The sequence below is a fragment of the Budorcas taxicolor genome, chromosome 5, assembly GCF_023091745.1.
Source record: "Budorcas taxicolor isolate Tak-1 chromosome 5, Takin1.1, whole genome shotgun sequence".
In the NCBI taxonomy this organism is placed as follows: domain Eukaryota; kingdom Metazoa; phylum Chordata; class Mammalia; order Artiodactyla; family Bovidae; genus Budorcas; species Budorcas taxicolor.
In genome coordinates, this window is record NC_068914.1 from 2,943,519 (window position 1) to 2,957,305 (window position 13,787).

Below are 13,787 nucleotides of genomic sequence, written 5' to 3' on the forward strand. Positions count from 1 at the left end.
AACTTCCCACCACCACCACCCAACCCAGTCCACAGCTGAGAGTTTAGACCCGAGACGCGAGCACTCTCATCTCCTCACCACCAGATCCACAAACGCCTGCACTGCGTTCCTTCCTGCCGCAGGCCGGGCTTCCACTCGCCTGCGCTCTGGGACCCACCCCTTGCCTGCTCCTTGGGGTGACTCTTCTGTCTGAGCCTCACCCGTATTTCTCCTTTCTGTCACTTTGTTCCTGATAAGCACGGCAACAAGTACATAGGGTTTGTGTTCAGTTGTTCAGTCACGTCTGACTGCCATCCCACGGACTGTAGCCCACCAGGCTCTTCTGTCCATGGGATTTTTCAGACAGGAATACTGGAGCAGGTTGCCATTTCCTCCTCCAGGGGGCCTTCCTGACCCAGGGATAGAGCCTGAGTTTCCGGCATCTTCTGCATTGCTGGTGGATTCTCTACTGCTGAGCCGCCAGGAACTAGTACAGGTATACCATGCCAGATGCACGTGATAGTAGGGAAAAGCAAGAAAAGCTGCTAGAGATGGAGGAGGCAGGGTGAGGGAGAGCAGGAGACGCAGGCCGTGGCCCAGCTGCGGCCAGTCCTTGACGTGACACCAGACAGCTTTCTTCTACGGCCCTGACTTGCGTGCCCAAGAGACAAGGAGGCTCTCTCCTGCCCTCACTGGGCCCAGAAGGAACCTGCAGCTGCTGTGCCCCAGTGACTTTGTCTAGACTCTGACCCTGGCTGCTGTGATTCCTTTCTTGGCTGCCTCTCAGCCAGGCAGGGCACTCCTGGAGGACAGTGTCCACCCCTCATCTGACATTATGAACAGTAAATAGCCATATAATCAAGGTGCACACACACAGCAATTACTCTGAGCAGCCAGTCTTCTAAGCACTTGGCACACATTAATTCTGTGATCGCGATCCTACACAATACGGGCTGTTATTATTCCTATCATAACAGAAGAGAACTGGGCACAAAGGTTAAGAACTAAAGTTGGCCAACATTTACAGGGCATTTCATCTGGGCCAGACATCATTCTAAGCCCTTCACCTGTATTAAATCATCTAGTCGTCACTGCAACCTCATGATACAGGAGACCCAACAGATCGTATTATACGGATGTGGAAACCAAGACAGAGAGGGCAAGTAACTCAGGACAAGTTAAATAGAAAGCAAGGAAGAGGCTCAATTCCAGCCTAGCACTCTGGTTCCAAGGTCTGGGCTCTTAGCTGTCATGCTAGATGCCAAGTAGGGGGATCGCAGATGATTCTTGAATTCATCAGCGAAAGCTGCTGGCAGCCACAGGCAGGTGGGCATCCCCACCCTGATCAGAGGCCCTCTCCGGCTGGCTGTCACCTGGCCCTCTGCTCTGGTGAGGCTGAGGGACCGAGGAACTTTCCGTTTGCTTTCTCCAAAAGTCAAACTGATGGTAACGTCTACTTGGGCCAGCAAGGCTCCGCCCTGTTCCTCAGGGACGACAGCTTCCTGCTGGGGGGTAGGCGGCATCTGCAGACTCAGGCGGGAGGGCGGCCGTACCTGGTACCCACGGATGTGCTTCATCAGGCGGTCACACGTGGTGTTGCTGGTCAGGACCAAGTGCAGGACTTTCACAGCTGCGTACATGCTGTGGTCGTCCGTCGCTAAGGAAATGAGGCCCAGGAGGATGGCGGGCCCGCCAATGAAGTCCAGGCTGCTGGCAGCAGGGCTGGAGTGGAACACCCTTACCCCTGTGTGGGACAGAGACCTTCCTGAGCACACCACGGCTCCATTGCCTTGGAAACTCCTCTGGCAGCACGCAAGAGCTGTCAGGGACATCACCCACTTACAGCTGTGGGCCTGGGCACAGGACAGGCTGGGAGGAAGAGTAGGGGCTCTAAAAGTTCGAGGTCACTGAGAGCCCCTGTACTGAGTCCTCTCTGGGTCATAGAAGGCTGAAACATCCCAGGGGGTCTCAGACCGCCACCCTCTGTCTTGGCCCAGCGTGCCAGATGAGCCAGCCGCCCTCTGAGCTGGCTGCTCTGACAGCCTCTGGCTTTTGTCTGGGCTCTAGATTCTGCGGCACTGGCCCCTGGCACCAGCTCTCTGTTTCGCCCTTGCCTGATTGCAAGGCACGGTCACCAGTTGTTTTTTTCACCCAAACCACCACCACAATTGCCTCTGCTCAGAGGCCCCGCTATACTCAGTATATAGGCTCCGTTGTGCGTCGGTGCCAGCTTGGTTAGTAGCAAGCTCTCTACCAGTTGTCAGACACAGCAGAGTGATTTGATCTCTGCAGGGAAGCTGACTCTCTGGTGGGGTGAACTCTCGACTCTCACTATCACCAGCTGAGCTTCTCAGCCCACGCAGTCTTGCCTGCTGCTGCTGCCAAGTCGCTTCAGTCGTGTTCAACTCTGTGCAACCCCATAGACGGCAGCCCACCAGGCTCCCCCATCCCTGGGATTCTCCAGGCAAGAACACTGGCGTGGGTTGCCATTTCCTTCCTACCACCCCAGAATTCCAGGCTGCACAAGTGATGCCAGCCACATGATCTTCTTCCCAAATAGCAGTAAAAGTTCATACCTAATTGGCCCACAGCAACAGCTCCAATGGTTCGAAGAGAACCCGAGAGGTGACCAGCACAGTTTCTTAGCAAGAACACAGGCACGGCACTGTCACGGGATGAAATGTTCATCTAGAGAAATTGGCAACAGTTAGTCCTAAGTAGAAGGCAATGGCACCCCACTCCAGTACTCTTGCCTGGAAAATCCCATAGAGGGAGGAGCCTGGTGGGCTGCAGTCCATGGGGTCACACAGAGTCGGACACGACTGAAGTGACTTAGCAGCAGTAGTCCTAAGCAACTTTCCTGGAGGGGAGGAGGTCTTGTTCAGGAGCTCCTGGAGGGCAGGCATCCTGAGGCCTGGCACTCCGTTAGTGTGAAAGTGAAAGAAAGTGAAGTCGCTCAGTCGTGTCCGACTCTTTGCGATCCCATGGACTGTAGTCTACTAGGCTTCTCTGTCCATGGGATTTTCCAGGCAAGAGTACTGGAGTGGGTTGCCATTTCCTTCTCCAGGGGATCTTCCTGACCCAGGGATCAAACCCAGGTCTCCTGCATTGCAGGCAGACGCTTTACCCTCTGAGCCACCAGGGAATATTACACCATAATATCTGTTAGTGTAAGCCATTGGATAAATAATCACTGAACCAAGATCAGAGGGACTGAAGCCAAAATTCAGGTTCTTTCCTGCCTCCCAGTTTTGGCTTAATCAGAAGGGAGAACCTTTCATTATACAGTTGTGCCACCAACGTCCCACATGGTTACTAATTAAACAAATGCTCACGAGGAGCTGATGAGAGTAGGAAGGCCCTTAGGACACTTGGAGGCATAACAGTGTTGAGACACCCAGGGCTGCCTTCTTCCCAGTCTAGGGGCATCCATCTCTGCAAGTCGTGGCATCACTGGTCTCCAAGGGCCAGAAGACAGGACCCTGGCCTCTTCTAGCAGAAGACTCTGTGCTGGGAAGGCATAGTGTTAGTGCTCAACAGGACTTAACCCCTGATCCCACCTCCTCAGGAAAGGGAGGGGACCCTCTGTCTGTCAGAATATAAACAAATGAGCCCACATTCATCAACAATAAGCAAAAGAGCTCTTTATGCAGGGGATTAGGAAATAGGAAACCTAATGGCCTCTTTACCTAACTAACTTGTCTGCTTGCTGCTTTGCAAAGTTTTGCTTAAACACAATGACTCAAAGACTGCTTTATAATCTTGGGGTTAGAAGCCCCCAGGAAAAGGAGGTTTAATAGTGTCCCAGATGTCGTTTACCCATTCCGTTTGTTCTCGCTCTAGAATGAAGAGAATGAAGAGCACCTACTTTCTTCTCTGAAAGAAGAGATTTGGTCTTGAGGAGTGGGAATGGGCAGGAGTCATAGACTATTTTCACAGGTGAAGTGTGTCTGTCGGCACACACACGCACATGTGAATTGGTGTCCGTCTAACCACTGAAGGCTGCAGCAAGCATGAGGCCTTTATTCCGAAAAGAGGCAGCGAGGGGCGTTAGCAGTTGTACCTCTTTGGCAATCAGACGGCTGTCCACCTCATTGTACGCGCTTCTGATGTCTGCAACACTGGTCACGGAGGAGCTGGCTATGTGAAGGGCAAAGGAAAGCTTTTCCTCTGCAACCAGGGGCGCCACTTCCACACCAGGATCCTCTCCTACAACAACACATCTTCAGTTCCTTCTACTCTCGCTTTACTGAGGAGGAGATTAACCCTCTGAAGAGTGAGCATCTGCTGCCGCCGGGCAAAGTCATGGCTGAGCAGTGTTTGTCGCTGTTATAGGCTATCACATTGCATGTCATATACGTTTTGCCCCCACCTGTCATTGCTGACACATAGAAAATTGTAGAGAAATCTCACAATATTAACCTACTATAAAACAGAAGCACTCCAGGTATGAAGCTACTAAGTCTTGAGACATCTGTTGTGAGTGTAACCTCACCCCCAAAATCAAAGTGCTGGGCTGAAAGCCCTGTGGTTTTCAGTGAGCTGCGTGTCCATGGTAAACACCTCCCTTGGTTTTAGCACACAGGCGCTCACGCAAGGAGAGCTCTCTGTGCTACCGGAGAAGCATGGTGTAAACAAAGAGTTGATGAAACTTTGGCCCTCGACCTGGCCTCCTCGCGTTGTTCTTGCCAATGCTCACTGCTAGAGGAAATGAAGTTCAAAGAACACATGAAGCCAAGCCTAAAGACCACAATGCTCCACCGCGCTCAGCCACCCTGCACCACGCAAGAAGGCGTCAGTACACAGACTCATTTATCGCTCTTCCCAGAGGAGAGCTGACCCCCTCGACTTGGCAGAGCACAGAGAGCATTACTCCCTGCTTGAACAGCCAACAATCGATACTGAAAATGTGGATGTTTTGTCTGCCTGTTTAATAATTGAAGACAACAGTATACTTTAGTTAAAAAGCTTCTTCATTAAAAGGAATGTAACTTATTTATCTCATTCTCTTCCCTCTTTCTTCGCTGATGATATTACCTATCTACTTTTCTCTATTACGTACTCTAGAATTGAAACCTACAGGAGATTGTCATTTCCTTTTCTGTGACATTTTCTATTGGCTTGTAAATATATAACAATCCAATTACAGAGGACTTCCCTAATGACTGGCCTGTGATGAGTTTTTTCCTTATAAATAAGCTATAAATAACTGGATGTCTATTTAAAACTGAGAATCAGCAAGGTTATTATAAATCAAAACACCCCATACCTTGGACATGCACAGCCTGGAAGTTACCACAGTATCTTGGGCCAAGTTTGTTAATAACTTCCAGAGTTTCCATTGAGATGGCTTCTTCAAAGAAGTACGTGGGGCCCAGACGCCATGTTAGTAATGACTTTTGTTTCCAAACTCGAGGGGTACCAATATATCCATAAACATCCACAAATGAGGATGGATCCATTGAAAGGAATGGTCCTGGTAAGGCCTGAATGTACAACATCTGTTAAAACAAAAAGGTGGGGGAAAGGGGTAGATGGGATGTATTTAATCTCAGAATTAATCAAATAAACACATACAACAAAAAATGATGTACCTTATTCGTCTCTCAAATAAAAACTTTATTCAGAAACATTACAAAGATAACTCTCAAAGCTGAGAAACACCACATAAAACAGTTTATAAAAAAAATTCCGTGCATATGTCCTCTCAGTTGTGCCCAAGGACTGCAGCCCGCCAAGCTCCTCTGTCCATGGGATTTCCCAGGCAAGAACAGTGGAGTGGGTTGCTATTTCCTCCTCCAGGGCATCTTCCCAGCCCAAGGACTGAACCTGAGTCTCTTGAGTCTCCTGCGATAGCACACAGATATTTTACCACCAGCACCACCTGGGAAGCTGGAGGGAGTAAAAAACGGACATTGTGCCTTTGGAAGTAAATGTGATAAAGAATATAAAGTGCCACCAAAAGGTTCATCTTTTTTTCCAGTCATTTCACAAAGAACTTTAAAGTCTAGTGTTGGCACATTAATTAAGTTTTACCTACTAAATATAGCTACAGACTAGAAAGGGAGAAATAAAACTGTCCCTATTTGCAAATGGCACGTCCATGTAGAAATTTCTAAGGAATCCACAAAAAAACAAACTAATAAGTGAATTCATCAAAGTCACAGGATATATGATCAACACATAAAAATAAATTGCATTCTATAGACTAACAAAGAACATTCAGAAACTAAAATTGCTCACAAGAAAAATAAATACTTTTTTATTTTGCAAAATCCCATGTGAAAGAGGATGAAAGAAAACTATAGATTAGGAGAAATTATTTACAAAATTACATATCCAACAGAGGACCATTATCTAAAATATTTAGATAAAACTCTTAAAACTCAATAGTAAAACAGTAAACAATCCAATTAGAAATGAGTGAAACATATACACAGACATCACTAAAGAGGATATACAAGCTGCAAATAAGGTTCTAACATTTGAGAACAGCTGTTTCATCTCCAACCTAAGCCCATCTTTTTTCTTGCTCAACAAACCTGCATCTAAACACAGACCTTATGTTTATCCCATTTAAATTTCACTTGCTGGAAAGTCATCTCTGTCAGTCTTGGCCCTTGGCCATTCTCCACACCATATTTTGCATATTTTGACATATTTCCAGGGCCTCACATACCTTCTAACCTCCATGCTGACTCACTCTGGTTTAGCAGGCCCCTGAGGTTGGATGTTCATCTATGTGCCAACTCACTAAGTGACACATCAGCCTTGTAACTATAAATTCAATACGACTCATCAAGCGTATGTAGCATGCTTTCTGTATGCCAGTCCTGTGCTAGGTGAAAGCCAGTTCCAGATATCAACAGGACAAGGCTCTTAGCCTCACAGTACATGTTCTGCTTCACAGAATACAATCTATTCTACAAAACAAGACTGGATGCCAACATACTCTGTGAAAGAGGACCAAAACTAGCCCACTCTGTAATTATGCCTAAAGAGATTAAAAAAAAAAAAAGACTGTGGGTGACCACAAATGTAACCACACCTTTCGTCCTGGCTAACGTGAGTGACCGCTGCTCTTTCTCCAGTGACAGTTTAAGCCCTTTCCCTTTCCTTCTGCTTCCTGATTAAAAGCTCTGAACATACATAGATACCAAATTGTCTCTCTGACAGCACTCCATTCAGAACTAAGTGACCTCCACTTTTTTGAACCCTCCCCAAAATCACCTAAAGTGAGCCCAAATCCTGTTAGTTCCTCCTAACGCCTCATGACTCCGTGGTAAGAAGGCTCTTGCTGCAGCAAGCTTCACAAATGCACCTCTTGTTTTGTACTATATGCATGCTCCTGGAGGTATTTGACTGGTGGGCATGGACAGTTCCTAACACCTAAAACAATACCTAACATACATTAGGTATTCAATAAATGTTTAACATGGGGAGGAAGAAAGGAAGGTGCGAGGTAAGACAATTGTTAACAGTTGAAGTCAAAAGTTAACTTTACACTTTGGAGGACCTTTTTTTTAGTGCTCTTGGTGAATCCTTCTTACCTCTGTGACTAGGAGGCATGGCCACGGGGCAAGCACAGCTTGGGGGAATCATCTCACCTTGGCTGAGCCGATGACCTGTCCATCCAGGTAGGTGAAGACTGTACAATTCCTTTTCATTTCCTTGGTGACAACCACAGCCAGGTGGTGCCACTGACCACAAGCCAGCAGCTGGCCACACCTGACCCGCAGCTGGCGTCCCGCAGAAGGCTCAGGGTCGTCCTCGGGTTCCATGACATCTGCATGAGAACATGAGCACCAGGCTCACCTGCAGCTCCAGGGAGCGGCAGCCCAGCCCCGGGGGCCCCAGCGCCAGCGGAGCGAGCGGCGAGCCGCCCTTAGAATCCTAACAACGGCAGGAGCGTTCACGGCTGGAGCCCTTGCTCTGGGCCAGACACCGAGGTAGGTGCTATCACGATTCCCAGGCTACCATCCTGAGGCACAGTGAGGAGCGGCAACTTGCCTAAGGTTGCATAGCTGGAGTTCAGACCCAGGAGTCAGGCTGGGGGTCTACCCACCACTAGACTGCTTCCATAGGGACACACATGGGCTGGCAAAGTCCCAGAAGGGCAGGAGCTTAGGCGGCTGGGCTGTGTGTGAAGGACACCAGGCCAAATCCTGGGCCTTCCAAAGTCGAGGTCTCACTATGAAACGGGGCATAAAAACAGGCATGGCCATAACACCCTGGGCTTGGCCATCACAGTCCGCTTTGGGCCACTGCAGGCAGGTGAGCTTGAGATCCAGGTTGAGCTCTAGGCAGCAGAATCAGAATCTGCCACCTACCTACACAGCTGAGGGCAGGCAAGCACCCCAGGCTCTTGGGTCAAGAGCTGCTGACTCAGTCCCACATCCCCCAAGCGTGGGCGAAATCTCACCCAGGGGCTGAAACTCTTTCTCTTCTGTGGACACGACCAGGGAGAGGTCTTCCGGGCAGAGGCTGACGGAGAGGCAGGTGAAAGGCTGCTCGGTCCTGGCCAGGTGGCGCACCAGGGTCAGGAAGCGCAGTGGATGGCCCTCCGTGGCTGAGCTGTGCCTGCCGATCAGGAGCCAGCAGGAGAAGGTCAGGCCGCCGGGCGGAGGGAAGGGCCTGGCAGCGCCTGGGGTCAGAACACAAGCACTCCCTGAGGCTTTGTCCTGCTGTGCAAGCCTGTCTGGACTCACTGTGGCTCTGACTCGGCCCAGGGGTGGCCCTGCTGTGTGCCAGTACTGGGCCCTGCCTGACCCACACCCACTTCACAGCGACCCGTGCAGCACGACGCTCTTGTCTCCTTCCTTAATCGCAGGAATAAGTCATATTCCCTCCAGGACTAGAGCCTAGCTCTGCAGAGCCTCTCTCCAACTCTGACCCATCTATTATGCTGCGTTGCTAAGGGAGTAGAGAGAGGGCACATCCCTGAGACCCATCACCACGTGGCCCACTGGTCAGCTGGTCTAACGCCGGCCTGTGTGCTATGTGGGGCAGAGGAAGCTGGACTAGCTAGGCCAAACCTTGCCTGGGGAGCACTCACTCTAGGGATACCCAGGCTGGCAGTACAGGTGGGGCCCACTGTCCTCACTGAATGGGCAGAATCAGGCTTGGAGCTCTGCCCTGATGAGCTGTAAAGGCCCCGGCTCCTCAGCACCCACCCTCCCACAGAAGCCCAGACCCTGGCTCTCCTGACAGCGGGTGCCTGGTCTTCAGCTGAGAGCAGCTCTGTACAAAGCATGCCAAGGCCCAGCTGATCCCCACATGAGCCAAGGGCAGGCTTGCTCCTGAGTGGCCATCGGCACTGGGCTCACATGCCTCTCTAGAGCCATCAGGTGGGGTGGGGTGTTCCTGCTGGCCTCTGGCAGCCATCGACAAAGGGCATCAAACCCAGGCTCAGCTTCCGAGTCAGCCAGCGAGCCCATCAGGGTTCCCTGAGCCCCAGTGTGTGCAGAGCTGTGGGCTGGGCCCTTGGGAGGCACCGTGAACAGGACACCCCTGGCTCAAGACAGAAACGACCAAAGGGAAGGATGAGTCCTCTACAGACACGTGGGACCAAGAGGAAGACTCATGCTTTCTGGAGATGCCAAAAGGAAATCTGAAATCGAGACTCCCCAAGGACTCACTCCCAGGTCAGGGGGAGGGGACCTCAGCAAGCTAAGCCCCCAGGGAAGCACATACCTGTCCCAATCCCTCCAGAGACTGAATACTCAGTGCTGGCTCCCATCACCGTAGCCAGGGTCGGAACAAACAAACAGCTGGAATAGGAAAGGGTCTCAGATCACTGAACTGCAGGCCAACCTCTGATGTGACGTCTGCCCCTCTGTCTGGCTTCGGGGGCCTCACTCCCTCCTAGGTCATGGGGCCCCCAGGACACAAAGTGATTGATGCTGGCACCACAGCCGGCCGTAAGAAAGGAATCTGGCTGGAGGCTGGAGGGGAGGGCAGCCTGGAATGCAGACAGTCAAGAGAAGGAGACAGTTCTGGCCTTAGATGGCTAGGGATGCTGCCCTTGAAGACAGGGTGTCTGTGACCCAGATATTTTCCACAGCTGACTATGAGAGCTGATAGAAACTACAGTTTTGTAATCATTATAATTCATCCAAGGCACTGGGAAATCAGCGAAGTGTATTCCAAGCGTATGAAAGCCGGTCATACCCGTAACCTTCCACGGACATGTCGAATTCCACGAAGGATGGAGCCAGGGCCGCCCTCTGAGGCTGCAGGTTGCGGGGGGAGGTCATGGAGATGAGGCTCAGTGCTGTCTGAAGGGTGGTGGTCGAGGTCTGGGATGGCCCCGTGGGCCTGAGGGCCTGTGTGCTTGCTGGGAGAGGGCCGGCATCCCCGGGGGCCACTGCAGAACCCTCAGCAGGCACTGGCATCGCTGCCTGTGACCCTAGGGTTGCAAGCAGAAGAGCTGTGTCTTTGCTCAAAGCACTTCCACTCCTCTTCTGCCACAGTCCCCAAGGAGGGCTCTGCAGAGCGCCAGGCTTTCCCAGCCCCTCCCGGGCCCTCCCGCTCACCCCCTTGCCTGGGACCTCTGCTGATGCTGATAACACTGAATCAGTGGTGACAACCTGCTCCTCCTGGAAACTTCTTCTCCCTTTAATTCTATCATTGCTGCCACTCCTTTCTGTCCATGGGATTCTCCGGGCAAAGAATACTGGAGTGGGTTGCCATTTCCTTCTCCAGGAGATCTTCCCAACCCAGGGATCGAACCCGGGCCTCCTGCATTGCAGGCAGACGCTTTATCCTCTGAGCCGCCAGGGAAGCCACACTTCTTTCTACTACGCGTCTTCTCTCGCTGTCATTGGCTTGCCCCATTAGCTGTCCCTCACTGGGGCTTCGTCCTGGCTTTCTGACCTCCATCTCTTTTCCACAACAGCCTGTCTCCTCAAAAGCTCTGTTTTTCCACCTCCAGCTCCTGGCCCACTCCTGACTCTCCATCCCTGCTTTTCAACTGGGCCTCCTAGCCTTAACATCCTATGCAGTCCATGGCTTTCTTTTCTCCAAGCTGGTTCCCTGGACCAGCATCGTGCCAGGTACCAGGCCAATGCTTTGTCCTCCAGACCCCCTAACTCCTTGCTGAACTGTGAGCTGTGTGAAGCTGACACTGTTCTTCTGTCCAGGGGCCGTGCTAGGTACCCCTGCATACGCTGTGACAGGAAGGTTGCTGTGCTCCAGGCACAGAAAGGGGCCAAGCACATGCTCACCATCACCATCTTATATGGGGCTAAGTGTCCTCATCCTTCCAGATCTGGTCTTTATCTGGGGACCACGGATCTGATCTTACTGCTCGTCCTCATTGGCTCCATCGAGCAGCAGGCAAAACCATTTTTAAATCTCTCTGCTTCCCATATTCCATTAGGCTTCCTTACAGGAAATGCATGTTCTCTTTTAAATCCCGTTATCCGGCCCCTATTCTCTCTGTCCTCACCTGGGCATCCAGAGTCCCCTCCATGCACATGAGATGAACTGAGTTTTTTCTTTGCAGCCGATGGAGGGGAAGCAATTCCAAGGCCTAGAAACTGTCTGAATATCATAAAAAACAAGAAAGCCAAATGATGACATTTTTAGCCAAAAGTTTCCTCCAGTTCCATCTGAACACTTGCCCTAGATCCCAGAGCCTGCTGGTTCCCCCAGCATGCCTTCCCCTCTCAGCCTGGAATCCTTTTCCTCCGGCCATACAGAACCAGGGTGTCCCTGACCTGGCATTCAGACCAGGGAGCTGGTGAATGTAGGTGCTTTTGACTTAACCAGTGACCAGCTAGAAGCCCCAGACTGGACCTGGAGAGGGAAAGGATTTTGTTGGGAAATAACTTTGCCATAGGTTGTTTCTAAGTTTCTAGTGGCCTTGGCTGACAGCCCCATGAATAGAGGCAGAAGAGGCTGGCCTGGCCCCTGGGTCCCCTACCTGCTGGCTGAAGGGGCTGCCTTTGATCCCCCTGCACTTGGTACTGTATGCCTCCCGGGGTCCAGGAGCTTGTGGGCCTGAGCACCACCCTCCCTCTATCCACACCCTCTAGGGCCACAGGTACTGGAGAGACCCTTGACCTCCCTCCCGCCTTTCTTTCCTCTGCTTTTGTCTTCTGTGTCTGCTCCTCCTTGTGCATCTTCGCTCGCCTCTGAGACTGTCCAGGAAACATGTGGCTTCGTGGAGGGGCCGCTGGGAAGGCCCACAGGACACAGTGGTGCTGCCTCTGTCCCCCTCCATGTCACGTGTCCCAGCCACGGCCCCCGATGCCAGTCAGGCTCCCTGTGGTCTACTCTCCCTCTGGCCGCCAAGCCTTCATCGCTCCCCCCACCACTGCCCCCTCCACCCCTTTCAGCAGGGTGTCTTCACATGCCTGGTTCCCTCCTCTCCTGGCCTGGTGACCATCTGCACAGGCCGTAGACCTCAGCCACCACTGTCCCCTTAAAGCCCCCTCTTTACACCCAGTCTCCCAGCTGTGGTCCTCGCAGCTCCAGAGCTCCCACACTGCACTAGCATCCCCTCCAACACTTTCTGAATTCTCCGCAGGACCCCTGGCTTATTGCTTCACCCCCCAGACCATCAGCTCCATAAGAGGAGCTACGTCCACTCTGCGGCTGCACATGGCACGAGGACCCAAGACTCCAACCTGGGCTTGCAGTGGCCAACGCTGGGGAGGCAGAGGAGCACGGGGATACTCTCACTGTCCACTGTGCACAAGCTCGGCTACCAGGGGCTCAGCAAGATTTAACGCGCAGCACACGGTACCTTAACACGTCTGGTTCAATGGCTTGGGACGCAAGCTTTTCAAAAATCCTGATGAGGCCCGAGTGCAAGGGGCTGCTGCTGGTGGCCAGGGCCTTGTGGCAAGAAGTCATGAGGGTCCTGAGCATCCCCGCCTCACACATGACCTGACGGTTCTTCTCTGACTTCACCATGGACTGGATGTGACCGGTCATGGAGCACTGGATCTCCCTGGAAAGCTTAGAGTAACCAAAGCAAGCAAGTGGTGAGCCCTGGAGGTCAGCATGTTTTGGGGGCCACTTTGGTCAGCTCCCAGCTAGGGCCTGAGCTGGTGGGAAGGTGAGGCGGCTGAGCGCCCCACAGCCTTTTCTCACTGAGCACAGTCTGTCTTGGACACTCTCAGAGGTACCCTCCTCACACAAACTGCCAAATAGGAAGACAGCTTAAAACAGACTGCAAACTGGCAGGCGAGAGCCTGCTTCAGTCTGAGATATGTGGTGGCTGAGCCATACGACATTTCTGAATTGCTAACATTTAAAATACTGGAGATTCCACACAGACGTCCAGACATGTGGCCTCTCTTAACAGGTGGAAAGACCACTTTGCCATTGTGTGTCTGTTGAGAAGTAGTTGGAGCTGGGCAGCGGCCATGCCGTCTGGAGGGTCCCACACCTTACCCTCCAACCACCGGCATCTCTCGCCGGTCAGTCCCGGGTTTCACTTTGCGCCCTGGCCCAGAAGGTGGAATCCTGTGGCAGCTGCAGCCTGCTCCATCTCCTCAGGTCAAACCACCCAGCCTGCGCAAGCTCCTGAAGTCACAGCTGCTGTGGAGAAGCCTCCCCTCCAGCCCACTTCCTCTGTCTGTCTGTCTGGGCTAAGTGCATTCAGACCCACAGACAGCTGCCCTCTTATCTTCCCCTTGCCAGATTTCAACTCACTTTACCGTCTTTACGCCCTTGAAGCCCACAGGATAGAGGCATAGAGTCAGCCTCGTCAGCATTTCAGCCAAATACATTCCATTATTTTCCTAATATTTTCCTCTCTTCATAAAAAGATAACCCTTTGGCATTCCCAGCCTCCA

At 51.9% G+C, this 13,787-nt stretch overlaps 1 protein-coding gene across 1 annotated transcript in view; it reads right to left on the minus strand.

Annotated features, from left to right (window-relative positions):
* WDFY4 (WDFY family member 4) overlaps nucleotides 1-13,787 on the minus strand; it is a 232,750-nt gene that overhangs the window by 158,148 nt on the left and 60,815 nt on the right. Inside the window, exons 13-22 of the mRNA XM_052640371.1 lie at nucleotides 12,731-12,945; nucleotides 11,429-11,523; nucleotides 10,150-10,387; nucleotides 9,673-9,749; nucleotides 8,402-8,623; nucleotides 7,587-7,765; nucleotides 5,249-5,480; nucleotides 4,043-4,188; nucleotides 2,556-2,667; nucleotides 1,533-1,723 (exon numbers count right to left, since the gene is read on the minus strand). Coding sequence (XP_052496331.1) covers nucleotides 1,533-1,723; nucleotides 2,556-2,667; nucleotides 4,043-4,188; nucleotides 5,249-5,480; nucleotides 7,587-7,765; nucleotides 8,402-8,623; nucleotides 9,673-9,749; nucleotides 10,150-10,387; nucleotides 11,429-11,523; nucleotides 12,731-12,945 — 1,707 coding nt within the window. The remainder of the gene's footprint in view (nucleotides 1-1,532; nucleotides 1,724-2,555; nucleotides 2,668-4,042; nucleotides 4,189-5,248; nucleotides 5,481-7,586; nucleotides 7,766-8,401; nucleotides 8,624-9,672; nucleotides 9,750-10,149; nucleotides 10,388-11,428; nucleotides 11,524-12,730; nucleotides 12,946-13,787) is intronic.